At 44.6% G+C, this 27,648-nt stretch overlaps 1 protein-coding gene and 1 pseudogene across 1 annotated transcript; both read right to left on the bottom strand.

The window, feature by feature from the left end:
• Positions 1-212: 212 nt before the first annotated feature.
• On the bottom strand, positions 213-13,511 carry LOC112076022 (DENN domain-containing protein 3-like; the record flags this gene model as incomplete). The annotated part of the gene is given in 20 exon segments (XM_070441150.1): positions 213-383; positions 716-975; positions 1,319-1,350; positions 1,639-1,735; positions 1,738-1,792; positions 1,794-1,971; positions 2,272-2,428; positions 3,417-3,601; positions 4,848-4,951; positions 5,041-5,137; positions 5,462-5,617; positions 6,074-6,189; positions 6,473-6,691; positions 9,054-9,173; positions 9,453-9,558; positions 9,641-9,768; positions 9,927-10,042; positions 10,257-10,545; positions 10,655-10,809; positions 13,158-13,511. Coding segments are annotated over 19 exon segments (2,670 nt in total), but the record flags the coding sequence as incomplete, so codon positions are not given.
• Positions 13,512-16,360: 2,849 nt separating this feature from the next.
• On the bottom strand, positions 16,361-27,536 carry LOC112076023 (solute carrier family 45 member 4-like; annotated as a pseudogene).
• Positions 27,537-27,648: the final 112 nt, after the last annotated feature.

Consider the following 27,648-nt stretch of genomic DNA (forward strand, 5'->3'; position numbering starts at 1 on the left):
ACTATGCTAATATTTCTACCCACACGTTCCACAAAGTGTTTAACAGAAGTCACTGCACTGCTTAACAGCTTTGCTGCGCCACCRAAAAGCTAGCAATTCCATGGTGCGGGTTGGGGTATTTCAAGCTGAAGGGGTTAGTTGAATGAATTCAACWTGGTTACATTATACCCTACTGAACGCAGCACCAGTCTGAGATCCAGTGTATATCCTACCTTGTGGTCGTCTGCCATCGTCCTCCCAGCCCACATCTCTCTGACCATGAGATTCCACAGGTCACACGCAGACTTCAGGTTGGCCTCAAACACCTCCTTCCTCAGACTGCACTTGATCTTCAGAKACGGGATCTTCAACAGCAGGAAAGGAGCAAAGGAGATTTTCACCTCCTGACAGAGACGAGAGGGAAAGGGGGATATCTAGTCAGTTGKACAACTGAATGCATTCAACTAGGAGAGGAATATCAGMTGTGTCATCGTCATCCTGGCAGATTTTCATTTGAACAAAGCCAAACATTGATGGCAATACACTGTAGTCATACCAATGTACCCTTCAGTATTATTCATTACTGAGTGAGTTTCCAAAAGCTTCATAGCACTAAGATCATCTTTCATCCATTGCCTAAACTTGTCAAAGATTATTTTAGGACTACAAAGTTTTTAGAAAACTCATCCCTGAACAGTACTACTACTACTACTGCCTAAACATAAAGTAACCACACCTTTATGTCTCTGAACTTGGTGATCTCGATAAACCCAGGCCTCCCGTCAGTGAGCAGGAAGAGCCTCTTCTGTGTCATGGCGATCTTACCCACTCCCTGGTTGGTTTTGATGGAGCAGGACAGCTTGTAGACACACTCGTTGTTGTCCAGGTGCTCTATGACCTCAGCTGGCAGGTGAACGTCCTGGGCCTCCACCTCCGTCTCCTTCCAGAAGGTGTAGAACACACGGAACACCTCTGGGTCAATCTGCTTCTGTTGCCCTGGAAACAGAAGTAAAGATAATCAGATGATACACACCGTGTTCCTAGGCAGAGTGGTACTGTATTTCAAACTTTATTGACAGATCAATCACTCGTTTACTATCATGGGTGATCTTATTGTTATAGTACAACCATACTGTACTGTTCATGTATTTCCATGTCCTGTCAACGAGAGGCCTGACCTCTAACTCACTTACCCCCAGCGAGAGCCTCAAACAGCCTATGGATGGTAAGTCTCAACTTACCCACAGTGAGAGCCTCAAAACAGCCTATGGATGGTAAGTCTCAACTTACCCACAGTGAGAGCCTCAAAACAGCCTATGGATGGTAAGTCTCAACTTACCCACAGCGAGAGCCTCAAACAGCCTATGGATGGTAAGTCTCAACTTACCCACAGCGAGAAGCCTCAAACAGCCTATGGATGGTAAGTCTCAACTTACCCACAGTGAGAGCCTCAAAACAGCCTATGGATGGTAAGTCTCAACTTACCCACAGTGAGAGCCTCAAACAGCCTATGATGGTAAGTCTCAACTTACCCACAGTGAGAGCCTCAAACAGCCTATGGATGATAAGTCTCAACTTACCCACAGTGAGAGCCTCAAACAGCCTATGGATGATAAGTCTCAACTTACCCACAGTGAGAGCCTCAAACAGCCTATGGATGTGGCGACGTCTTTCACAATCCCAGACTCCTGGATGCACTTCACAAAGTCCTCCTGCAGCATGTGGGTCTTAGGGAGCTGGAACTTCTTCACTGGTCGTCAGCTTGGACCAGCACCATCTCGTTGTCTGTCTTCACCTTGAAAATGAGCCGCTTTGAGCTCTGGCCGCCGGTCCGCCTGGGAGCGCTCGTCCTTCTGCAGCGAGTCCACTAGCGATTTCACCAGGTCGGTGGGGAAGATCTCGATGTCCGTCTTGTAGAGGTTCTGGAAGTCGCTGAGGGCGTCAAGACGCTTGGAACACAGCGTGTTCATGAAGCCGCGCAGGTAGAAGTACCTTGGAAATAGAGAAAGGGTTGTATGGAGAGTAGTAGGACTTTGCTTATAAATGATTTGTGAAGCATGTATGTAGTGCATATTGTGACTGATTGGACACACACTAACGCGCCCTCTGTCTCGCCCGCCTGGTGCCTCTCCTTGCTATCAGCAGGAGCATTGCCTTTATAAACTTGGCGGTCCGGTCACTTTATGAGGACTTTACAAATGCCCAATAAAGCCATTTTTTTATTTTATAGATGTAGTGTGTTTAAAGTGTGACTTAATAAAATGAATAATCCCTATGTTGTAAACTAAGTACCTGGCCAGGAGGGTGGAGTTCTCAGGAACACAGAGGATGGCCTTCCCCAGTAGTATGATCAACTCTCCATAGTAGTTCTGGACATGGTGGTGCACCATGGGAGGAGGAAATTCTGGCAGCTTGAAGATCTTCACAGGCTTGGGCGGGATCTTGAAGGCTGTTTAGAAAAAGACAGAGTGTGACACTGCAAACAAAAAGGGTCTACTTTATATAAATCATCTCCAGCACCACCCCAACATCAACATATGTGAAAATGGTGTGTTCCTATGTTCTGTAGTAAAAAAGTGAGGAAGATGTGTTTCCAATGACATTATCAACCAATTAGGAGACAATTAGGAGGCAATTAGTAGGTAATGCCTCCTCATAATTGGTTAAAATCACATGATGCACAACGATGATGTCATTGCAAACACTTATCTCCCTCTATCTTTTTTACTACCGAACATAGAAAGACRCCATTTTAACATATGTTGAGGATGAATATGAAGTTGAACATTTGTGAAAATTCCCTTTAAGATGAATCTTCTTGTTCACAGAAGTCAAGGCCTAATGACCTACACTTTACTTAAACCATCCGTCATAAGAGCCACATTACACTGTTATAACACAAACTATTTAGTGTTAAGTCAGTTTTCATTAGCTGACAACAGACATGATTTGTTATGACATCCGTTATGACAGTGTTATGTAGAGTAGTCCTTTAGACAGTGCATAATGTTACGGAGTAATGTTCATGTAACCGTGTAATGTTACTAACATCACAGTATATGTGTTAATCAGTGGGTAGCTATTATTAGTCCTCCCACTGCTAGGGTTGCAAAATCTGGTTTTCCAGAAATCCTGGTTGGATGATGTCATACTTACTTCGTCCTGATTCCAGTAATCTTCCAACTGGGATTTCTGGAAAAGCTGGGAATTTGGGGAAAATTGCTGGAATGTTGTAACCTTCCTAAAAAAAGTTCCTATCTAGTATCCAAAAGGGTAGGAGAACCCCTTGAAAAGCCCTTTTTGGTTCCATGTAGAACCCTTTCAACAGAGAGTTATATATGGAAACCAAAAGTGTTCTACCTAGAAGCAAAAAGGGTTACACTATGGGGACAACCGAAGAACCCTTTTGGAAGCATATTTTCTAAGAGTGTACTCACCACTGTCAGGGATAATGATCTTCTTGAGGGAGGTTTGTCTGAGGAGGTTGAGATGGCGCTCCTCTCCCAGGTTGGGGAGGCTCATCCCCAGCCTCTTGTTCAGACGCTTCTCTGGGTCGCTGCTATACTTCCTGGCCATTTCCTGCATGGTGGGCCTCCTGGGGTTGTCTGTCATCGCCTTCATTCTGACATCAGACACATATAAAACAGGAATGTATACCATACAAGACCCTAATATACATACAGGACTGTGTACCATACAATACCCTAATATACATACAGGACTGTATACCATACAATGAGCCTAAATACTATACAGGACTGTTACCATACAACCTAATATACATACAGTATTTCGGTGTACCATACAATACATACAGGACTGTGTACCATACAAGAACCTAAATATACATACAGGACTGTGTACCATACATACCTAAATACATATCAATACCCTAAATACTATACAGGACTGTGTACCATACAATACCCTAAATACCATACAGGACTGTATACATAGAATACCCTAAATACAATACAGGACTGAGTACATACCAGACCCTATATACCATACAAGACCCGAATCTCCCAGCATATATATAGCATGTTTGCAGTGGGGTGCTATGTAACAGAATTCAATCATTTCCCAAATCGCTCTCCAGTATCCCTAGCCAGTCTCTTTCACTTATTTGATCTATTCAGCATAACTGGTCGACTAATCGCCAAGGTAACTGGTCGACTAATGCAAGGCTAACTGGTGACTAATCGCCAAGGCTAACTGGTCGACTAATGCCAAGGCTAACTGGTCGACTAATCGCCAAGGCTAACTGGTCGACTAATCGCAAGGCACTGGTCGACTAATCGCAAGGCTAACGGGTAACTAATCGCCAAGGCTAACTGGTCAACTATCGCCAAGGCTACTGGTCAACTAATCGCAAGGCTAACTGGTCAACTAATCGCCAAGGCTAACTGGTCAACTAATCGCCAAGGCTAACTGGTCAACTAATCGCAAGGCTAACTGGTCCACTAATCGCCAAGGCTAACTGGTCAACTAATCAAGCTACTGTCACTATCGCCAAGCCTAACTGGTCAACTTATTACCAACTGGTCAACTAATCATCGAAGCTCTCAAACACTGTAAATGGATGGTGTTCTCAAGAGAGGTTTGAGAAAACCCCTCTGCTGTATTTTCAAATATTCAACAACAATACAACATCCAACAGACTGGATAACTGGATCAGACTTGTGGAGAAACTCTTCCTTTGATGTTACAATAATTGGACTGAATTCCATAACATGTCCAGGCAGGTTACCAGCAGTGCCATAACTCAGGCTTCGTTCTAACCATCACTGTACCCATCAGGGAGAAAAGTGAGTWGGAGGGTAGGGGAAGGGAAAAGCAGGAAAGGGATATTGTAAGTGAGAGCTTACTTCTGTGTCTCTGAGCGAGTGTTGACTTCCATGCGTGTGAAAGCATCCATCTTCCTATTGAGGCGGTCCTTCAGGAATGAATGAAAGATGTGTGTCTCCAAGACCTATACGGATACACATGTATAAATTGAGTGTAGGAATCAACCGTACTCTTTATAGTGATGGTGATCTGAGAGGTTACTTCAACATGTACCTTTTTATAAAAGGGTAGGTCAGCTAGCTCTCTGGTCTTCAGGAACTCTTCACTGTTAAACACTCTGTGTTCATAGTTCAGGTGACCACTGACATCCCTGATGAAAGGCAGAAATGCAGCGGACCATTAATACACGGGCTACATTAGTGCCTTTAAAGACTAGGAAATAGAACATCTTCCTACACCTCACCGGGTTGACTTCCTCCTTACAGATACAACACCAACAAAATCTCACATATGCCACTATTGGCTCTTTCCAGTGTGAGCATTACTAAAAGGGAGAGCAGTATTGACAGATTTGAATTCACTTGTTGATGTCTGTAAGAAGGAAGTCCACCCGATGTGTATGATGATGTCATACTTTAAGCCCTGCACCTCAGAGAGTCTGAACAGTCTGAACAGTCTGAACAGCACGACTGACCTGAACATGTTGACAATGAGCTCCAAGGTAACCTTCTGTATTTCCCAGTTCAGGTTCTGCTGCCATTGTCTCCTCAGCATGCGCATGTCATTAACGTCTGTGCCGGCCCCTTGGTGACACAGCTCTAGATCATATTGTAGCTGGAGGCCCTTCCTCCTGGAGAGCAGCAGGAAGAGAAACCTGTTGTTCACTCACTGCCACAGAAACAATGTTATATAAGCATGACTGTGAGTGATAACTGATGTGATGTGACTTCTACCTCGCAATAACCTCATTCTGTGTTATTGAGACAATGGATGTGTCATTTCAGTTGTAGGAGCTTCAGCACAGAACAGAGCACATAGTCTGCATTGTCTATGTATTCCCCTGTTATCTGTTTTCTGCATGTTTCTCTCTGCATTGTTGGGAAGGGCCCGCAAGTAAGCATTTCACTGTTAGTCCACAGTTCCGGTTTACGAAGCATGTGACGAATACAATTTGATTTGATTCTCAAATGGCACCCTATTCCCTATATAGTGCACTACTTTTTAACAGGGCCCATAAGTAGTACATTATTCCCTAGTAGGGCACTATATAGGGAATAGGGTGCCATTTGGGGGGGGGGTGTCCTACCGCTTGGTAAAACACTCTCCCGAAACGAAGGGGACGTCTGGTAGGTCGACAGTCTCTGAGCAGGAAGAAGACACTGTTCCATCATCAATATTTATCAAGATCAGGTCGTCTGTTTCCTGTCACAGGGAATAGAAGAGAGTTCCAAAAACATTCAAAAGTCAAAGCTTTTCTTTCTCCAACTGCTATGACATTTCAAGTGTTTGGAAACGGAACAAGACAGTACAACCAAGCAGTAGGTCTTAACACTGTTTATGGACAGTTGAACACTTGACGTAACGACATCATGAAAATCATATTGTTGTCCGACATCAAATAACACAACAACATAACCATGGTTATATAAAGGATGTACCAAGGTTGCAATAAAGAAACTACTACTACTAATACAAAGCCTCCTACCGCAGCGACCTCCTCAAAGTGGTTGAGGTGGCAGCCCATGAGGAAGGCGGTGGGGKCCATGAGGAAGTCCAGCATCTGGGCTGAGAGGATGGGCACGTAGGGGTGCTGCCAGTGGAAGGGGTGGATGTAGAGCATGAAACACTCGGCCACCAGGGTGAGGCGGGCCCAGTCAGCTGAGAAGAACACTACCCTCTGCTCCATCAGAATACCAGTGATGATCTGGGCAAACCAACACAGGGCCAGGGGTCAATAGAATCAGAGGAGAGGAGAGCAGGGTAGAAAGAGCAGAGCAAAATAAAGTAGAGCAGAAAGAATAGAGTAGAAATACCAAAGTAGAAAGAGTAGAGTAGATCAGAGTAGAGTAGAGCAGAAAAAGAAGAGTAGAGTAGAGCATAAAGAGCAGAGTAGAGCAGAAAGAGTAGAGCAGAATAGAGCATAAAGAGTAGAGCAGAGCAGAAAGAGCAGAGTAGAGTAGAAAGAGTAGAGCAGAAAAAGTAGAGCAGAAAGAGTAAAGCAGAGTAGAAAGAGCAGAGTAGAGTAGAAAATTAAGAGCAGAGTAGAGCAGAGTAGAAAGAGCAGAGTATAACAAAAAGAGCAGAAAGATAAGAGTAGAAAGAGCAGAGTAGACCAGAAAGATCAGAGTAGAGCAGAAAGAGTAGAGCAAAGTAGAAAGAGCAGAGTATAACAGAAATGGAAGAGTAGAGCAGAAAGATCAGAGTAGGGTAGAGCAGAAAGAGCAGAAAGCGTAGAGCAGAGTAGAGTAGAAAGAGAAGAGCAGAGCAGAGCAGAAAGAGCCAAGTAGAGCAGAAAGAGCAGAGTATAACAGAAAGAGCAGAAAGAGAGGAGTAGAAAGAGCAGAGTAGAACAGAAAGAGAAGAGTAGAACAGAAAGAGCAGAGTAGAACAGAGTAGAGCAGAAAGAGAAGAGTAGAGCAGAAAGTAGAGCAGAGCATAACAGAGCAGAGCAGAAAGAGTAGAGCATTAAGAGCAGAGTAGAGCAGAAAGAGAAGAGTAGAGCCGAGTAGAAAGAGTAGATCAGAGCAGAAAGAGAGGAGCAGAGTCAAGCAGAAAGACCAGAAAGAGTAGAGCAGAGTATAACAGAAAGAGAAGAGTAGAGTAGAAAGAGCAGAGTAAAGCAGAAAGAGTAGAGTAGAGCAGAAAGAGTAGAGCAGAAAGAGAAGAGCAGAAGGAGTAGAGCATAACAGAGCAGAGTATAACAGAGCAGAGTAGAGCATTAAGAGCAGAGTATAGCAGAAAGAGGAGAGTAGAGTAGAAAGAGTAGAGCAGAAAGAGAAGAGTAGAGTAGAAAGAAAAGTAGAGAAGAAAGAGTAGAGCAGAGCAGAAAGAGCAGAGCAGAGTATAACAGAAAGAGCAGAAAGAGTAGAGTAGAGCATTAAGAGCAGAGTAAAGTAGAGCAGAGTAGAAAGAGCAGAGTAGAACAGAGTAGCAAGAGTAGAGTAGAGCATTAAGAGCAGAGTAGAATAGAGTAGAAAGAGCAGAGTAGAGCAGAAAGAGCTGAGTAGATCAGAGTAGAGCATTAAGAGCAGAGTAGAGTAGAAAGAGCAAATAGTAAAGAGCAGAAAGAGACAAAGTAGATCAGAGCAGAGCAGAGTAGAAAGAGCAGAGCAGAAAGAGAAGAGTGAGCAAAAGAGTAGAGTAGAGCAGAAAGAGTAGAGTAGAGCAGAAAGAGTAGGAGGTAGAAAGAGTAGGCAGAGTATAACAAAAGAGTAAGAGAAGAGTAGATAGAGTGAGCAAGAAAGTAGAGTAGAGCATTAGAAGAGAGTAGAGTAGAAAGGCAGAGTAGAAGAGCAAGAGTAGAGCAGAAAGAATAGAGCAGAAAGAGAAGAGCAGAAAGAAGAGTAGAGCAGAAAGAGAAGAGCAGAAAGAGAAGAGTAGAGCAGAAAGAGTAGAGCAGAGTATAACAGAAAGAGCAGAGTAGAGCAGAAAGAGTAGAGTAGAGCAGAAAGAGCAGAGCAGAGTAGAAAGAGCAGAGTAGAGCAGAAAGAGTAGAGCAGAGCAGAAAGAGCAAAGCAGAGTATAACAGAAAGAGCAGAGTAGAGCAGAAAGAGTAGAGTATTAAGAGCAGAGTAGAGCAGAGTAGAAAGAGCAGAAAGAGAAGAGTAGATCAGAGTAGAGTAGAAAGAGCAGAGTAGAGCAGAAAGAGAAGAGCAGAAAAAGAAGAGCAGAGTAGAGCAGAAAAGAAGAGTAGAAAGAGAGGAGTAGAGCAGAAAGAGCAGAGTAGAAAGAATAGAGCATAACAGAAAGAGCAGAGTAGAGCAGAAAGAGCAGAGTAGAGTAGATCAGAGTAGAGCAGAAAGAGAAGAGTAGAAAGAGAGGAGTAGAGCAGAAAGAGCAGAGTAGAAAGAATAGAGCATAACAGAAAGAGCAGAGTATAACAGAAAGAGCAGAGTAGAGTAGATCAGAGTAGAGCAGAAAGAGAAGAGTAGAAAGAGTCGAGTAGAGCAGAAAAAGCAGAGTTCTTGCCAGGCAGGGCAGAAGTCAAAACATCACTCCGAACACTTCAATTGAATGGCTCATCCTAGAAAATGCTGTTACCCGTCTGAACATAACTCTCTACTCACCTGTAAAATCTGTTTGGACCTAAAGCACAGGAAGGGCAAATGGAGGTCCAGGTCTACAGCGGGGTGTTCCTTATCCTCTCTGGAAGGCAGTACGATCATCAGGGGTCTCAGGTTGAACACCTGGGCACAGTCAGGGGTGAGCACATCATCAATATCAGTACACAAGAAGGAAGAAGGAAGAGGTGGTGGTGGTGGTAGTAGTAGTTTGTATTTGTTTTGTCATTTTTATTCTGACTGTAGGATGGAGAGAGGGGGGAGAAATGAAGGACCAAGGAAGAATCAAACCCCAACAATGCATAGTCCATGTAGAGTGAGTGGTGTTCAAATACGACCGACCACTGGCACTTCAGGTAGCCTAGCAGTGTGGATAGATGGACTGGATAACAGAAAGCAGCTCACCACATGTAGTTGTCCAGGGGGTGGAATGGGCACTAGAGACAGTTTGGCTGCAAATTCCTTCACCCTCTCTTCAGACAACCTGCATGTTCTAAGCTGCACCAGCAAACTCCGGAAGTGTACAGAAGAGAATGATTTAAGAAATGACAACACACAGATACGGGCTGTATTGAAGACCTATTGACCCTTACCAAGACAGACAGTCCTTCAGAGCATTGTAATAAGGATGCTTGGATATGACACAGATGGCATAAGCAGTGTAGAGCTTAGTGGTCCTGGAGGACGACCAGTGTCCATTCTGATAGAACACTGACCCTTCCTACGAGGACAGAAGTGACAAATCAACTGTGTGAGCATTGAGTCTTTCGCAGGAAGGAGCGTCATAGCGAAAGCGTTTAACACTGTTTTGTTTTGCACAGCTTTATAATGATAATGATCACATGTTAATGCAGGATAATAAAAAGGAAAGACTCCCACCTGAAATGGTCTACAACACTGAACCACCACTCCATGGGTTTGGTTACCGAACACATCCGTGAAGACTAGAAAGTGAAAACGCTCTTCTTTTGGTTCACTTGTTACTTGAAGCCCCCCTGATTTCAGAAAAGTAAGGATTATTTGTATCTCTCGATTGTTAGACAGTGCATTGGGCGATGTCTTCGAGCGAATGTTTTAATGACATTGTAAATAGGGATGTCTGTCAGCCTTCATTTTGGTATGGTGTTTACCTTCATTTTGGTATGGTGTTTGTCATCTTTATAATCCCAACAATGACACATTTAACTGGCTATCAGCCTCAAAATATACCTGGAAAGCAGAGTTGGGGCAGGGCCATGAGGTCGATGTCCTTGGGGACGCTGACATCCTCCGTGACTGTGGCCCCCTCACTGCTCCCGGCCCCTCCAGGGCCACTAGGAGCCACCACTGGCCTCTCCTTCTTCTTGATGAAGGACCGTCTGCACTGGACTCGACTGAAGGTTCTGGGGACACCRGACTCAACTGCATTCTCTTTGGTCACAAACGGAGGCACGTGGACTTGCAAGACCTCTGGGTCTAAAAAAAGGATGTCTGTTGTCCTGTTGCCCTGCTGTAGAGACTAAAGAGAACAATCCATGTTAACCTCCATTTTACATTTCTAATCAACGATCTAGCTCATCTCTCTAATAAGCTCTGTATTCAAAAATAAATTTGCTGATTGGCATTACCTGGTAGACCTCCTTGAGTTTATCCCCAGAGGCTCCGACGACAACACATGCTTCCAGTAACCCTGAGGGAAGATGGTCTGCCATCAGAACCTGTCTTTCCTCCTCTGTATATCAGGCTCACAATGGTGGAATCACATCCAAGCATGGGATTTGTGCTTTGGAGGAGCGAGAGAGAGAGAGGGTGAGAGAGACAGAGAAAGAGAGGGCGAGAGACAGAAAGAGATTGTTCTTCAGAAACATGAGTCACACTCCTTAGCTTGTTCATTTGGGCAAGTTGTTATACCCTTGATCACAGCAGCTGGCTAACAAGATAAGGAGCACATGACATCCTGCTTATTATATTATATCACCTTTTAATAGATATTTACAACAACAAGCCAAGAGGCTCAGGCTTGAAACACAGCTCACCTGATCACTACTAGGCCAATAAACCAAATTAGCCCTCCATTTGGTAAATCCGACCACAACTCTATCCTCCTGATTCCTGCTTACAAGCAAAAATTAAAGCAGGAAGCACCAGTGACTCGGTCTATAAAAAAATGGTCAGATGAAGCAGATGCTAAACTACAGGACTKCTTTGCTATCACAGACTGGAACATGTTCCGGGATTCTTCCGATGACATTGAGGAATACACCACATCAGTCACTGGCTTTATCAATAAGTGCATTGAGGACGTCGTCCCCACAGTGACTGTACGTACAATACCTCAACCAGAAGCCATGGATTACAGGCAACATTCGCACTGAGCTAAAGGGTAGAGCTGACGCTTTCAAGGTGCGGGACTCTAACCCGGAAGCTTACAAGAAATCCCGCTATGCCTACGACGAACCATCAAACAGGCAAAGCGTCAATACAGGGCTAAGATTGAATCATACTACACCTCGGCCGCACTCGTCGGATGTGGCAGGGCTTGCAAACTATTACGAAACAACAAGGGAAGCACAGCGCAGCTGCCCAGTGACACGAGCCTCCAGACGAGCTAAATCACTTCTATGCTCGCTTCGAGGCAAGCAACACCGAGGCATGCATGAGAGCATCAGCTGTTCCGGACGACTGTGTGATCAGCTCTCCATAGCCGACGTGAGTAAGACCTTTAAACAGGTCAACTACACAAGGCTGCTGGGCCAGACGGATTACCAGGATGTGTGCTCCAGGCATTGCTGACCAACTGGCAGGTGACATTTTCAACATGTCCTGATTGAGTCTGTAATATCAACATGCTTCAAGCAGACCACCATGTCCCTGTGCCCAAGAACACAAGGCACTGCAAGACTACAGACCCGTAGCACTCACGTCCGTAGCCATGAAGTGCTTTGAAAGGCTGGTAATGGCTCACATCAACACCATTACTTACCTACACACACCTTTTTTTCCGCACCATTGGTTGGAGCCTGTAAGTAAGCATTTCACTGTAAGGTCTACACCTGTTGTATTCGGCGCACGTGACAAATAAACTTTGATTTGATTATAAAAAAGAACATCCTCTGCTCTGAGAAACCATTAAAGGTGTCATCAAAAGCAATTATGGCATCACCTCACCAAACACAAAGCAGAGTTGGAGGAATAACAGCTGTAGTCATGTAAAGTACAAGCTCGTCTCTCTGTAAAGGCAGCCACCTCAGGAGATACAAGATAAACCAACTTTAATTGAATTTCCCTGCTTGAGGGAATTTCTGGGCAAATTGGATTCATGTGTGGTGAAGATGGAGATACCCTTCAATAGGTCACTGAAACATCTATTGAGGAGTGGCACAGTTCACTTTATGATGGGCGGGTGGGTGGCCTAGTGCTACTGGATTGAAAATAAATTACTTTTTAGATTTTAAAAAAAAGTAATAAAAAAAAACTTAGTAACTGCACACATATGGCATCTACAATAGAGGTGTGATTTTCTAATGGTCCTGTCTGAAAGCGACCGGTCACCAGTTCCCGCATAGCTTTGCATATGAGAGCAACAAGCATTCATATTATACACATGCATCACGTCATTATAGCTGCAGAACTGAAACCATGAAATGCTTTTAGTGATTTCAGCAGTTTATGTCACAAGTCCTTTGCAGTTGTAGTCTTAACTAGACAATTAGAAGCAGCACTAAAATGAATGCGTTACAGTGAAATAGGCTCAATCTGACACTCCTTTGTCTGCTTAATCCCCTTATCTCCCCAGCCTGTTCAGTACTATTCGACTGACAAACAATGCATTTAGTTTCCATTGATGAACTGGTGTCTCTGGAAATCTTGGCAACATTGATTACCTCCGCACTCTTTCCATACAAGCACACTGAAAGAGCCAAGATACCTTTATAGACCAAGAGCATGTGATGATCAAATTCATGTTGTGTGTCAATCAATAGCTACCGTGCATACATCACTGTCAAAGCATATTCATGTTGTCGTAAAATATAGAAGGTAGCTCAGCTACATATAAAAATGTCAATTGTCAAAATAGAAAGTTAGTCTTTAACTGATTTACTTCAAATGCAAAGTAATGTCTTCACCAACCTGTTGGTCCTTCGGTAATCCACGATCACGGGCCAAAGTCACTGAAATTCGTTTGAATGAATTTGTAGCCACCGAAAGAGACAATCAAAACACCTTTGTAAACAATGCAGTTGAATTGACTTCCCAGAAATGTGTTATCAGTCTGACAGCGATTAACAGCGTGCTGCTTCCTGCTTTCAGAAAGGATAAAAATCATGCGTACTGGAAAAATGCAGTTGCTCCTACTTTTGTAAAGAATTCAAAACCTTGTGCATTCTAATTTGCTGCCGTAGAAGTTAATTAGCTGCATTGCCTACTTAACAAAAGTGCTATATTAAATTATGTCAGAAGACTCATTCGTTTCTCTATCGACTTTTGTTATAGTGCCATCTAGTGAGCAATTTGCAACATTGTAACAATGCAACAACACTCAATTTAAGTTTAGTGTTTTAAACAAGTCGCAGTAAAGGTATAAAGATTCCGCTTCTTCAAAGAAGGCAACCACTGATGGTTATTTTAATTACAGTTGCACACATTTGGGGAGGGTTAGCATTTTGATATGTAAAGGTGCATTCATTACCTATCCTCCATTTGTACACAAATACCCTGTTAATTAAACAGTGTTAGGGTCAGAAGGTTAGTTCATCAGGGTCAGCAGGTTAGTTTCAGGGTCAGCAGGTTAGTTGTTAACAGGGTCAGCAGGTTAGTTATCAGGGTCAGCAGGTTAGTTGTTAACAGGGTCAGCAGGTTAGTTATCAGGGTCAGAAGGTTAGTTATCAGGGTCGGCAGGTTAGTTGTTAACAGGGTCAGCAGGTTAGTTGTTATCAGGGTCAGCAGGTTAGTTGTTATAGGGTCAGCAGGTTAGTTGTTATCAGGGCAGCAGGTTAGTTGTTATCAGGGTCAGCAGGTTAGTTGTTAACAGGGTTCAGCAGGTTAGTTGTTATCAGGGTCAGCAGGTTAGTTGTTATCAGGGTCAGCAGGTTAGTTGTTATCAGGGTCACAGTTGTTGTTAACAGGGTCAGCAGGTTAGTTGTTACGAGGTCAGCAGGTTAGTTGTTATCAGGGTCAGCAGGTTAGTTGTTAACAGGGCTAGCAGGTTAGTTGTTAACAGGGTCAGCAGGTTAGTTGTTTCAAGGGTCAAGCAGGTTAGTTGTTAACAGGGTCAGCAGGTTAGTTTGTTAACAGGGTCAGCAGGTTAGTTGTTATCAGGGTCAGCAGGTTAGTTACAGGTCAGCAGTTAGTTGTAACAGGAGAGGTTAGTTGTTATCAGGGTCAGGAGGTTAGTTGTTAACAGGGTCAGCAGGTTAGTTGTTATCAGGGTCAGCAGGTTAGTTGTTTATCAGGGTTAGCAAGGTTAGTGTTAACAGGGTCAGCAGGTTAGTTGTTAACAGGGTCAGCAGGTTAGTTGTTATAGGGTCAGCAGGTTAGTTGTTATCAGGGTCAGCAGGTTAGTTGGTTAACATGGCTAGGGTTAGTTGTTACAGGGTCAGCAGGTTAGTTTGTTATCAGGTCAGCAGGGTTTAGTTGTTATAGGGTCAGCAGGTTAGTTGTTAAAGGTCAGCAGGTTAGTTGTTCAAGGGTCAGCAGGTTTAGTTGTTATCAGGGTCAGCAGGTTAGTTGTTATCAGGGTCAGCAGGTAAGTTGTTAACATGGTCAGCAGGTTGTTATCAGGGTCAGCAGGTTAGTTGTTATCAGGGTCAGCAGGTTAGTTGTTAATCAGGTCAGCAGGTTAGTTGTTAACATGGCTAGCTAGGTTAGTGTTAACAGGGTCAGCAGGTAGTTGTTAACAGGGTCAGCAGGTTAGTTGTTAACATGGTCAGCAGGTTAGTTATCAGGTCAGCAGGTTAGGTTGTTATCAGGGTCAGCAGGTTAGTTGTTACAGGGTCAGCAGGTTAGTTGTTAACAGGTCAGCAGGTTGTTGTTAACAGGGTCAGCAGGTTAGTTGTTAACAGGGTCAGCAGGTTAGTTGTAACAGGTCAGGCAGGTTAGTTATCAGGGTCAGCATGTTAGTTGTTAACAGGGTCAGCAGGTTAGTTGTTAACAGGGTCAGCAGGTTAGTTGTTAACAGGGTCAGCAGGTTAGTTGTTACAGGTAAGCAGGTTAGTTGTTAACAGGGTCAGCAGGTTAGTTGTTAACAGGGTCAGCAGGTTAGTTGTTAACAGGGTCAGCAGGTTAGTTGTTATAGGGTCAGCAGGTTAGTTGTTAACAGGGTCAGCAGGTTGTGTTGTTAACAGGGTCAGCAGGTTAGTTTATCAGGGTCAGCAGGTTAGTTGTTAACAGGGTCAGCAGGTTAGTTGTTATCAGGGTCAGCAGGTTAGTTGTTAACAGGGTAAGCAGGTTGTTGTTAACAGGGTCAGCAGGTTAGTTGTTAACAGGGTCAGCAGGTTGTTGGTATGAGGGTAAGCAGGTTAGTTGTTAACAGGGTCAGCAGGTTAGTTGTTAACAGGGTCAGCAGGTTAGTTGTTACAGGGTCAGCAGGTTAGTTGTTATCAGGGTCAGGAGGTTAGTTGTTATCAGGGTCAGCAGGTTAGTTGTTAACAGGGTCAGCAGGTTAGTTGTTAACAGGGTATAACACATCTGTACAGTTCAACAGCAGAAGGGAATATAACATTTCCACTTTGACAAAATCATTGCTCGACTTTGAAACCAAAATGTTGAGTATTTATATTATAAAGATTGATACTTGAGTGTGACCAATTTAATTTCTCATTTGCACACATTCCTAAACTAAAACTATTCACAACCAGTTAGACATTTATATTTTCCCCATTACAACCAAACCTCTCAAATTACGGCAGTTGACAAGAAAATTTTACCAAGAAGTTCCTTTTCCCACTTTCTAGGCCAGATGTTTCTGCTGGCTGTGATGATGAATCCTCTTCATTTGAGAACACCTCCAAAACGCTTTGCAACAGGACACTTTTCTATTGGATAAATTCAGGTAGGTCCGTCCCCGTTTCCGCCCTTTACTTCCATTTGTTCCTAGTGAATACGACCCTGGCTATCTACCACTCACGTAGGTGGAACAACTCCTAAACCCAACACTCTGGGCTTTGGAATACCTTCTAGGCCCACACAGCTCATTAGATGTACATGCCCCGTAGGACTCTAGTCAAAAGTAGCGCACTACATAGGGATAGGGTGCCGTTTGGGACTTAATCTCTATATAGATTTCTCAACAGATTTGCATGAATGTTCTGCCAGATAAATAATGACACACACACTGTCCTCTCTTAAAGTTTATTGTGCAGCTTTTGCTGTTGTTAAATGTAAAACCAAACAGAGCAATATCCTTTCTTGTACGTTACCCTGTGGAACAGATGGTTGACAACAACAGAGGGCTACTTACTGTAGCACAGTACAGTGTAGGGTTTCTTCAATGCTGGATGGGCCAAAGGCATCTTATGATCATAGACCATTTTTAATTACTAGTTGTAGTATGAAATCTAGTATTCTTCCATGCAGCATACTATAATCGAGGTTTACAACATTTTCCCTTTTAAAAATATTGATATGTGTTAGAATGTAAGCATCATCACTTCAGAATTTGATTATCTTAAGGCTGATAATGTTTCTCCAACTCTGTCATGTAAACAGTAGGCTATAGGCCACTCAACCCAGTAAATGGCAAATATGACCTACAAAAAGGAACATCCTGAATGGTTCTTTGGACTTTTGGTGTAACCTGGACATCATATTGTCTGTGCTGTATAATAGCCCTGAGTGTTTTCATGATATATATGTCAATAGACAGAAGAAAGAGAGTTAGTGAAGGGTGTTTATAACAGGGAATGTAACTGACTGACCCTGAACTGGATCCTCTGTGGCATACTGAGGTCACAGTAAAAGAGACCGACTCCTATATTGTTTTGAACTGGATCCTCTGTGGCTGCAGCATCTTTAGTGAGGTCATAGTAAGAGAGACTCCTATATTGTTTTGAACTGGATCCTCTGTGGCTGCAGCATCTTTAGTGAGGTCATAGTAAGAGAGACTCCTATACTGTTCTGAACTGGATCCTCTGTGGCTGCAGCATCTTTAGTGAGGTCATAGTAAGAGAGACTCCTATATTGTTTTGAACTGGAACCTCTGTGGCTGCAGCATCTTTAGTGAGGTCATAGTAAGAGAGACTCCTATATTGTTTTGAACTGGATCCTCTGTGGCTGCAGCATCTTTAGTGAGGTCATAGTAAGAGGACTCCTATATTGTTTTGAACTGGATCCTCTGTGGCTGCAGCATCTTTAGTGAGGTCATAGTAAGAGAGACTCCTATACTGTTCTGAACTGGATCCTCTGTGGCTGCAGCATCTTTAGTGAGGTCATAGTAAGAGGGACTCCTATATTGTTTTGAACTGGAACCTCTGTGGCTGCAGCATCTTTAGTGAGGTCTAGTAACATAGGGATCCTATAGACTGTCTAGAAAAGTTGATCGGTCTCTCAAACCATTTTGTACAATCACAAAATAAAATCAATTAAAAAAAAATTAAATTTAGAAATGGAGTGAAAATATTCATGTGCAGTCTAAACAACCATCTACAGAAAAAGTCCAAGTCACGTTTAAGAAAGAGTCCCGCATTAGATCCCATGAGTAAAAAAAGAGAGTCCAGCATTAGATCCCATGAGTAAAGAAGAGAGTCCCGCATTAGATCCCATGAGTAAAAAAAGAAAGTCCAGCATTAGATCCCATGAGTAAAGAAGAGAGTCCAGCATTAGATCCTGTGTATGAGGTGGATACTGAGTCTGATATTGCTTCCTGCAGGCCTTTCAAACTGTGAATGAGTCCCAAATGGCACCCTATTCCCTATTTAGTGCACTTCATTTGACCAGAGCCTTATGGACCCAGGTAAAAAGTGCACTATAAAGGGAGTAGAGTGCTATTTGGGACACAGCCAGTGAAACCACAAACATTAGAACCCCACGAGGAAAAGAAAAACAGCCATATGTCAAGAAATGCACAACGTGTCCATTGGAACAGTCCATCCCACTGGAACTCATGTGACTAGTGAGTGTTAAGGTTTGGTCACTGTCTTTCTCCACTAGATATCTGTGCAGATTAAAGGAGGCAAAGAGAGGAAGCCACTTTATGACTATTGAGATGCAGTATTTTGTCCTTGCCCCTCTTCTTCTTTGTTAAATAGTGGACTCGTAGTTTGTCGTGCTGCTGCTGCCCTTAGGCGACGTTTTGAGAAGGACTACTGGCTCCTGCATACTGMTACCACTAGGGCCTGCTTCTGGGGCCACCAGGGCCGGAGCCCCCTCCTCTCCATACCCCTCCTGGTCCTGCSTAGTAGTGGGAGTGGAGGAGTCTGGGTAGATGACCAGGAAGGTGGAGGTGAGGAAGCCCAGGAAGGAGCCTCCAGAGGCCATCATTGGGATGACCCGCACGCTGCCCACCACGTCCACCACCGTGCTCAGCGCAGACGCCACCAGGATCTGGGCAATGTACACCTGGCACGACAGTATGGCACAGTCGATGCCGAAGCCTCGTCGCGACTTCCCCGGACTGTGGTGGATGTACTGCGGTAAAGACAGAGGGATTTCTTTTTACAGTTTACTAATCTCTCACATCAGTCCAAAGATTGGAACTAGGTAATAGCCTAACTCAATTATCATCACATTGGCCTAGAATGAGCAACATCATATCCATATAAAGTCATTTTTATTAACAATATGACCAGTTTGAAAGTGTACCGACATCCTTGTTCTCATGGTATTGGCAGCGTCTACTAACTGGGTCTGTTAAGATCTATAGTGAACTATAGTAATCTACACTGAGTGTACAAAACATTAAGAACACCTGCTCTTTCCATGACATAGACTKACCAGGTGAAAGATATGATCCCTTATTGATGTCAAATCCACTTCAAACAGTGTAGATGAAGAGGAGACATGTTGAAGACGAAGGCCATGCAGCCAAAACAGAGTTTAAACTTTGTTTTCATTGAACATGCCATACAAAATGGCATTTTTTTTAAGCCTTGAGCCAATTGGGACATGGATTGTGTATGTGTGCCATTCAGAGGGTGAATGGGAAAGACCAAACATATTTAGTCCTTGAACGGGGTTGGTAGTAGGTGTCAGGCGCACCGGTTTGAGTGAAGAACTGCAACGCTGCTGGGTTTTTCATGCTCAACAGTTTCCTGTGTGTATAAAGAATGGTCCACCACCAAAGGACATCCAGCTAATTTTACAACTGTGGGAAACATGGGAGTCAACATGTGCCAGCATCCCCGTGGAACACGTGACACCTTGCAAAGTCCATAGCCCGACATATTGAGGTTGTTCTGAGGGCAAAGGGGGGGGGGGGGGGGGGGGGTGCATTCCTAATGTTTTGCGTTCCTAATGTTTTGTGCACTCAGTGTATAGTGATCTATGGTGTTCCACAGTGATCCTCACCTGCTTGTTCTCGTGTACTGGCCCAGCAGAGCGTAGGGGCAGTAGGAGATACTCATGGAGATGATGCCCATGGTGCTGATCATCACCATGGCAACGTAGACGTTAGAGAAGATCGCCATGACGGCGGTCCCAGGGAGAAGCTCAGAGTACCCAGGATGTAGATGACCTTAATGCTCAGGTCGTAGTTGTCCAGGTACTTCTGGAGCACAGCTGCAACAAATACAACATACGCAACATTATTGAGTTGGCACAAATGAGTTACATTAAGTAGCATGTACTTAGTACTCAACTATACTGGTTGTGAGTCAAGTCCTCACTCTTTGATATACACGTTGCTGTCCATACCGTACACGTTGCTGTTCATTTTGCTGTCCATACTGTACACGTTGCTGTTCATTTTGCTGTCCATACTGTACACGTTGCTCTCCTTACTGTACATGTTGCTGTTCACGTTGCTGTCCATACCGTACACGTTGCTTTCACGTTGTTGTCCATACTGTACACGTTGCTCTCCATACTGTACATGTTGCTGTCCACGTTGCTGTCCCATACTGTACACGTTGCAGTCCACGTTGCTGTCCACACTGTACACGTTGCTGTCCATGTTGCTGTCCACACAGTACACGTTGCGTCCCACTGTACACGTTGCTGTCCACACTGTACACGTTGCTGTCCACACGTTGCTCTCACACTGTACACGTTGCTGTCCACACTGTAACATTGCTGTCCACACTGTACACATTGCTGTCCACATTGCTGTCCACACTGTCACGTTGCTGTCCACACGGTACCGTTGCTGTCATGTTGCTGTCCACACGTTGCTTCTCCACACTGTACACGTTGCTGTCCACAACTGTACACGTTGTCTGTCCACACTGTACACGTTGCTGTCCATGTTGCTGTCCACAGTTGCTCTCCACACTGTACACGTTGCTGTCCACACTGTACACATTGCTGTCCACACTGTACACATTGCTGTCCACATTGCTGTCCACACTGTCCACGTTGCCTGTCCCACTGTTACACGTTGTGCCATGTTGCTGCCCACACGTTGCTCTCCACACTGTACACGTTGCTGTCCACACTGTACACATTGCTGTCCACACTGTACATATTGCTGTACAATTGCTGTCCACACTGTACACGTTGCTGTCCACACTGTACACGTTGCTGTCCACACTGTACACGTTGCTGTCCATATTGCTGTACACGTTGCTGTACACGTTGCTGTCCACACTGTCCACGTTGCTGTCTACACTGTCCACACTGTACACGTTGCTGTCCACACTGTACACGTTGCTGTCCACACTGTACACGTTGCTGTCCACACTGTACACGTTGCTGTACATATGCTGTACACGTTGCTGTCACGTTGCTGTCCACACTGTACACATTGCTGTCCACGTTGCTGTCCACACTGTACATGTTACTGTACATGTTCTGTCCACACTGTACATGTTGCTGTCCACACTGTACATGTTGCTGTCCAACCTGTACACGTTGCTGTCCACACTGTACACGTTGCTGTACATGTTGCTGTCCACACGCTTGCTGTACATGTTGCTGTCCACACTGTACACGTTGCTGTACATGTTGCTGTCCACACTGTACACGTTGCTGTCCACACTGTACACGTTGCTGTCCACACTGCACACGTTGCTGTCCACACTGTACACGTTGCTGTACATGTTGCTGTCCACACTGTACATGTTGCTGTCCACACTGTGTATTTCTCTAAGGAGTAGGACCTACCTGAGCAGACTGCACGGTAGCAGCATAGACAACCAGTCCCCAGCAGCCCATCTGGACTCCTTTATGGTAGTTCTGCAGTTCAGTGGAGTTAGCAGGAGCCTAGATAGAGAAGACAGAAGTACAGAAAGAAGTCCAGAAACTCCTAAAGCAATTTGCACCACAGAATTGTGCATATTATCAGATTTAATATTTTGTTAAAAACATTACATTGGCATTTAAAATAACTTGAGCCCTTGTCAGTAGACCTAGTGATTCTCAGAGGGTTCCCCGTCCTGCAGAGGAGAAAGAGACCTAGTGATTCTCAGAGGGTTCCCTGTCCTGCAAGGAGAAACAGAGACCTAGTGATTCTCAGAGGGTTCCCCGTCCTGCAGAGGAGAAAACAGAGACCTAGTGATTCCAGAGGGTTCCCCGTCCTGCAGAAGAAACAGAGACCTAGTGATTCTCAGAGGGTTCCCCGTCCTGCAGAGGAGAAACAGAGACCTAGTGATTCTCAGAGGGTTCCCCGTCCTGCAGAGGGAAAACAGAGACTAGTGATTCTCAGAGGGTTCCCTGTCCTGCAGAGGAGAAACAGAGACCTAGTGATTCTCAGAGGGTTCCCTGTCCTGCAGAGGAGAAACAGAGACCTAGTAATTCTCAGAGGGTTTCCTGTCCTGCAGAGGAGAAACAGAGACCTAGTGATTCTCAGAGGGTTCCCCGTCCTAGCAGGAGAAACAGAACCTAGTGATTCTCAGAGGGTTCCCTGTCCTGCAGAGGGGTGACAGAGAATACGAAAGAAGAGTAGTAAGAGAAGGAAGGAAAACAGGAACAGTAGATTATTGAGGAAAGATGGACAAATAAAAGAAGAGTTCTCATTCTCTTACTGAAATAAACTACAAACTATAATGAACTACAATAAACAATGAATTACAATGGAGGACTGGACAGGTTCTTACTGTGGGTTTTCCATCATAGATGACCTGTCCCATGAAGTCTGTGTAGAAGACTGCCTCAGCGATGATGGAGAACCAGGTGAGGAGATGACAGACGCAGAGCCTCAGCAGCTGGGGGGGCATCTTCAGCATGGACAGCCACAGCAGCTTGACCGTGGTGCCCYCCTCGTCCCCGTCGTCACTCTCAGAGTCACTGCTGGACAGTGTGGTGCTGCTCTGCTGGAGCTCTCTCCTCTGCTGCCGCCGCTGCATGTGCTCGTAGATGTCGTTCATGCTCTGCGAGGTCTTGATGCGGAGGTTGGCGCCGGCCGGATTGCCCATGGTGTTTCTGCGGTGGCGGTATCGTGTTGAACCCACGCGGCCATAGTAAGAGAATGTAAATGACGGCTGGCGGTAGAAGGTGTGGGGGAAGCGGCGTGCCCCGGCAGTGGTGCTGGTGTTGGACGGCCTCAGGCCTGGCATACGGCCCTGGCTGTTGGCCCCGCGGGCCGTGTGGTTGGAGGGGACGGCCGGGGCCGCTGAGGCCCCGTTGAGGCACTTGGCTCCCTGGTTGGTCTGGTTGTTGAGCAACRTRWGMTCCCTGCTGTAGTARGGGGAGGGGTCCTGGTGGAAGAGGGGCAGCTGGCTGTCTGCCTGAGCCTCGGGCTGGGGGCCTTCCTGGTCCTGGATGCCCCATCCACTGTAGTGTCTCTGAGGRGTGCCAGGGTAGAAATCTTGGGGGTAGTCCTGAAAGATGGAGGGCTCAATGTCTGCCAAGAAATGACCGTCCTGGTCCAGGTCTGAGTCCAGCTCGATGGTGGCGTCAGGCATGGCCAGCACCGAGTCGCTCTTACTCCTCACCCTGTCCACGTTGATGAAGAGCTCTCTCTCTGACTGGGTGTCCTCCTCTCCTATAACATCCAGCTGAGGTATACTACGAGGCCCCRCCAAGCCCCCCTTCAGTTTCCCTGAGGAGGACAGGCTATCGGAGTCTCCCTCTCCCGGAGTGTCACCACGAGCCTCAAAACTCTCCTCCTTGATACTGAACATGTGTAGAATCACAGATATGGTGAAGATGACGGCAGCAAACACAAACAGGATCTGCTCCTGGGACTTGAAGGCCGTGCCCAGGATGGTGCTGGTCCAGTCCAAGCCACCCAGCACGTAGCCAACCGCTCCTCCCAGCCCTGCCAAATACACAATGTCAAAACAATGTTAGAGTTAGCCACTTTATGAGTTGTTCGGTGCTCAAAATACCGATGATAAATGAGTTTCCTTATGTTTTTGTTTATTCCCCTCAGGGAATCATCACGTGAKCAACCGTGACCAATAAAAGTAAAGATTGTATTTGTTTAGAGGGGGCGCCATGTGACCTCACATTCCAAACATGTAGCTCCACCAATCATACACACCGGCTTCAACAACATGAAATCACATTAAAACTGAATCAAGACATGACTGATARCTCTCTTAACGTAACATTGAGCAATAATAACTGTTAGAGTGGATTTGGCATTCACCCCCCCCAGTTACATAGTGATTCTATCAAGTGTCTTAGTGTCYTCTCCTCCCGTCCTCTCCCTGCCTCCTCAAAACATCAGATGAAAGTGCAGAAAGAGAACAGGATATGAGGAGAGGAAATGTGCTTGTAGGGTTTTTAAATTMTYTTCTTGCTTCCCTCCCGAATGTTTGAGGAGGTGGGGAGGAGAGGACACAAGGAATCAAGGACAGACTATTGAGAAGGAGCCAATACAACTACGGCAGCATAGTGTACCTGCAGAGAAGGCATGTATGTTGAGGGCCATGTCCTGCTCCTCTGTGTCGGCTACATCCAACAGGTAGGCTCTGATAGGCCCATCTGAGGCGTCTGCACTGAAGTCCAGTAGAACCACACCCAGCACGGTCAGCACTATCCCAATGGGCTGCCTGCTGGGAACGTCCCCGAGGGCTAATCCTAGAGCACACAGAATAATGCATTCTATTTATTTAGCATAGCGCTTTCATTAAAGAATCATTTTACAATACAGAAAACATGGGCATCTAAGGGAGTTTCAGATTTCCAATACATGATGATTAAATAGTGCCCATTCCCTTTATAGTGCACTACTTTTGACCACAGCCCACAGGACTCTATGGCTCTGGTCTAAAGTAGTGAACTTTATAAGGAATAGGGTTCCATTTGGAACTCAGACAATACCTCCCTCAAAACTAAGTACCAATGGGTACTAGGCTCACCTAGGAGGGAACCATTGAGGAAGAGAGAAACGCCCAGTAACACCCCCACACAGAGTGCCAGGATGAAGGGTCTCCTTCGGCCCCATTTCAGGGTGCAGCGGTCGCTGGCTGAGCCAATGAGAGGGGTGAGGATSAGGCCCAGGATGGGACTAAGAAACCAYGTCAGGCTGTAGTACTGCTCTGGAAGTCCTGAGAAAAACAACAGAAAAACAACTTCAATCAACATGCTTAAGTCTTTGGCCACAGAGAGACTGATCACGGATTAAATCATATTAGCATTCATCAAATATTAGTTTGTCAAAAGTTCAACTATTACAACAACTTTTGCCCGCAGCCTAAAGGGCGTTCTTTACAGAACCACAGCTTTTAGTCAACAATGCTGAATCACATTCTAGTCATTCCATAGTCACTAGCAGGTTTGGTGAGGCATAGATCAAATCTGGCCGTGTCAGGTGAGGTGAAAGGAGGTTTGTGGGTAGCTGGAACCATCTCAATGTACCACGCTCCACTCTGATGTACTGTAGACCTTGGCTTGGAACTAGGCTGTTTTACTGAGCTTTATACTGAAAGCTATACTGCTGATGCTCTACTTCATTAGTCCTACACATTAATCAACAATCACTTTACATCTCCCACTAGAATGTGTGTTAGAGATTGTCACTAAAAGGAAAACAAGTGGACGTGTTTCTACAAGCCGGTTGTTCATTAACCTAGATAAGAGCCCTCACGCAAGACACAACTTGCTGCAAGAACTATGGAAACAAACTGACAATCTTCATCTCTGTGATACTTCTCTCTGTAGGAACGCTACAATGATATAGGCCTCACGTAGCTATGGCAACAACAGAACAGACAGTGAAACTGGAAACACAATAAAATGGCAGCTTTCCATCCTCTCTCAAATGCCAGGTAGTGCACGTTACAATGTGTTCAGAAAGGGTTAAAAGCGTAGCCTGTTGGTTTATGGAGTGGAATGCACTGAATGTGACCTAGGTCTGTTGCTCAGTCTGAGCACTAAAATGGTTATTGAAATGTCACTGGCTTCTGGACAGATTTTTATAACCCTCTCAGAAAATCAACAAGATATGAGAAGCTGGCATCAAGTCAGATCATCCTTCTCAGAAATACCAAGGAATAGTAGTTAAACATAGACTATACATTAGGGGCCGTAATGAATGACTGGGACTAGGTTATACTCAAGGGAATAGTGGGAAATGTCACCAAGACTTAACCCTCTACACTCGTGGGAATTGGCCTATATGGATAGGGCGAAATTGAAATGTTTCTTACAGAAAAAATATGAAAAGCATATGCATAACCATTGTAGCAACTGAAAGGGAAGAGTTTGTAGATCATGGGAAAATGAGTAGACCAAAAGGTGAGTACACAACAGTTCAGCTGGCACAAGACTGAATTCAACCATTCCACTGTTGATTTTATATTTACTCTACTTTTGTCACAGTTGTTGATAACGAAATATACTCTGGATACATTCAGTAACATAATAATATTCCTGGAAATTGTGGGGTAGGTGCAACATAAGGGTCTAACTGGTGTCTCCWAGTGGACACACACCTCTCCAAAGTGCGCACAGTTCCTAAGACATTTCAATGCACTTTTATGACTCAAAGAAGAGTCTTGAACTCTCCTAGCTGTGCCGTTGTGGAACYAAAGCAAGCACACTTGTAGTTGTTTAGTTTGGGACACAACCCGGCATCCACCGACATCACACAATTACTGTTGTTATTTACACAATCCAAAAAACGGTCCATTATAAATCGCAATATGGGTCAGGCGGGCATGATTTTAAAGCTTGTTCTATTGCCATCATGACTAACTAAGTTATCAAACAGGATCTTACAGCGTTAGGCTTTCACAAGGCAATACAGAGGAACATATAGTCATTTAGGTGTGTAGAAAGAAGTCCTAAGTGCATTCAGGTGCTTGTTCCGCACAATAAACAGACTCCTTCTGTTCAGAACAACCAGGGTCTGACCACGTCACCTTGTAACTGTACATCAAACATAGTGATCACAAACGTTGATACTGTACATGACATGAGGTTTATGATATGGAGACGTGAAGTGCACATTTGGACTCACAGGCGTTTGGCTGGCTTGTATGACATCAAAGCGGTATTTAGTATAATCCTCAACTTCTCATCTTTCAAAATACATTGAGTCATCTTCATTTGCAGCATATCCCTCACCCAGACAACAAAGAATTTGCAAAAGTTTACCAATTAGTAGTAGGGATGGGTGCTCAAAACCAATGCAGAGCCAGGGCTCTGACATGTTAGTGTACAGCCACTGCGTTCCAATTGTAGGCGCTTATTAGTGCCCAAATCTGCCATTTTCAACCAGTATACGGGCACAAGTTTAAAGGGTTACAAAAACAAACTTTTACTTCACCACTATTTCAAAACATTATGTGCACTCACATGTTTGCTTCTGTTATGACAGTCCTGAAGGAGCAGATTTAGATAAGCCTGTGTTATCCAATACTAGTTCATTTGTAGCTAACCCTTTGCTGTGTGACAATGTCTGCCTACAATGTTCCTCATACATTGAAAGAAATGTGCAGCATGCTGTGTAGATAAAGATAGACCTACTATCCATGTACCCTAAACTGTACATAGGAGTTACATCACAGATGGAGAGTTTGGCAAATCCATTTACGACAAAATTGTTCCCGGCGGGAAAACAGGTTGACTGAAATGTGCAGACTCACACATTCTCACCATACCTACAAACCTCTGTGGAAGACATTGTTCCATTCTGCATTGGTGGCAAACCTAGTAACGGCCCCGGTCTGTTATGCTGCCTGTGCACAGTGTGCAGATAGTTAACATAACACCACATAACTCCCAGTCCTTATGATGGAGGAAACCGAACAGAGACGGGGTCGGGACCAATCTTTGGTAACCATTTGGCAAACAATTATCCAAAAGGGTAAAATACACATATGAAATGCCTTAGTTGTAACTCCACTACCATTTTTTTTGTCAACCAACACCCTCCATTGGTACCGACCTATTTGCAGTAAGACTGGTGTCACCAGGGCTGTCTCCATTGGTATCGACCTATTTGCAGTAAGACTGGTGTGACCAGGACTGTCTCCATTGGTACCGACCTATTTGCAGTAAGACTGGTGTGACCAGGGCTGTCTCCATTTTTTTATCTCAGAAGTAAGAAATAAATATGTATCATCAGTACTCGCTTAAA

This window comes from Salvelinus sp. IW2-2015, unplaced genomic scaffold (genome assembly GCF_002910315.2).
Source record: "Salvelinus sp. IW2-2015 unplaced genomic scaffold, ASM291031v2 Un_scaffold3520, whole genome shotgun sequence".
Classification (NCBI taxonomy): domain Eukaryota; kingdom Metazoa; phylum Chordata; class Actinopteri; order Salmoniformes; family Salmonidae; genus Salvelinus; species Salvelinus sp. IW2-2015.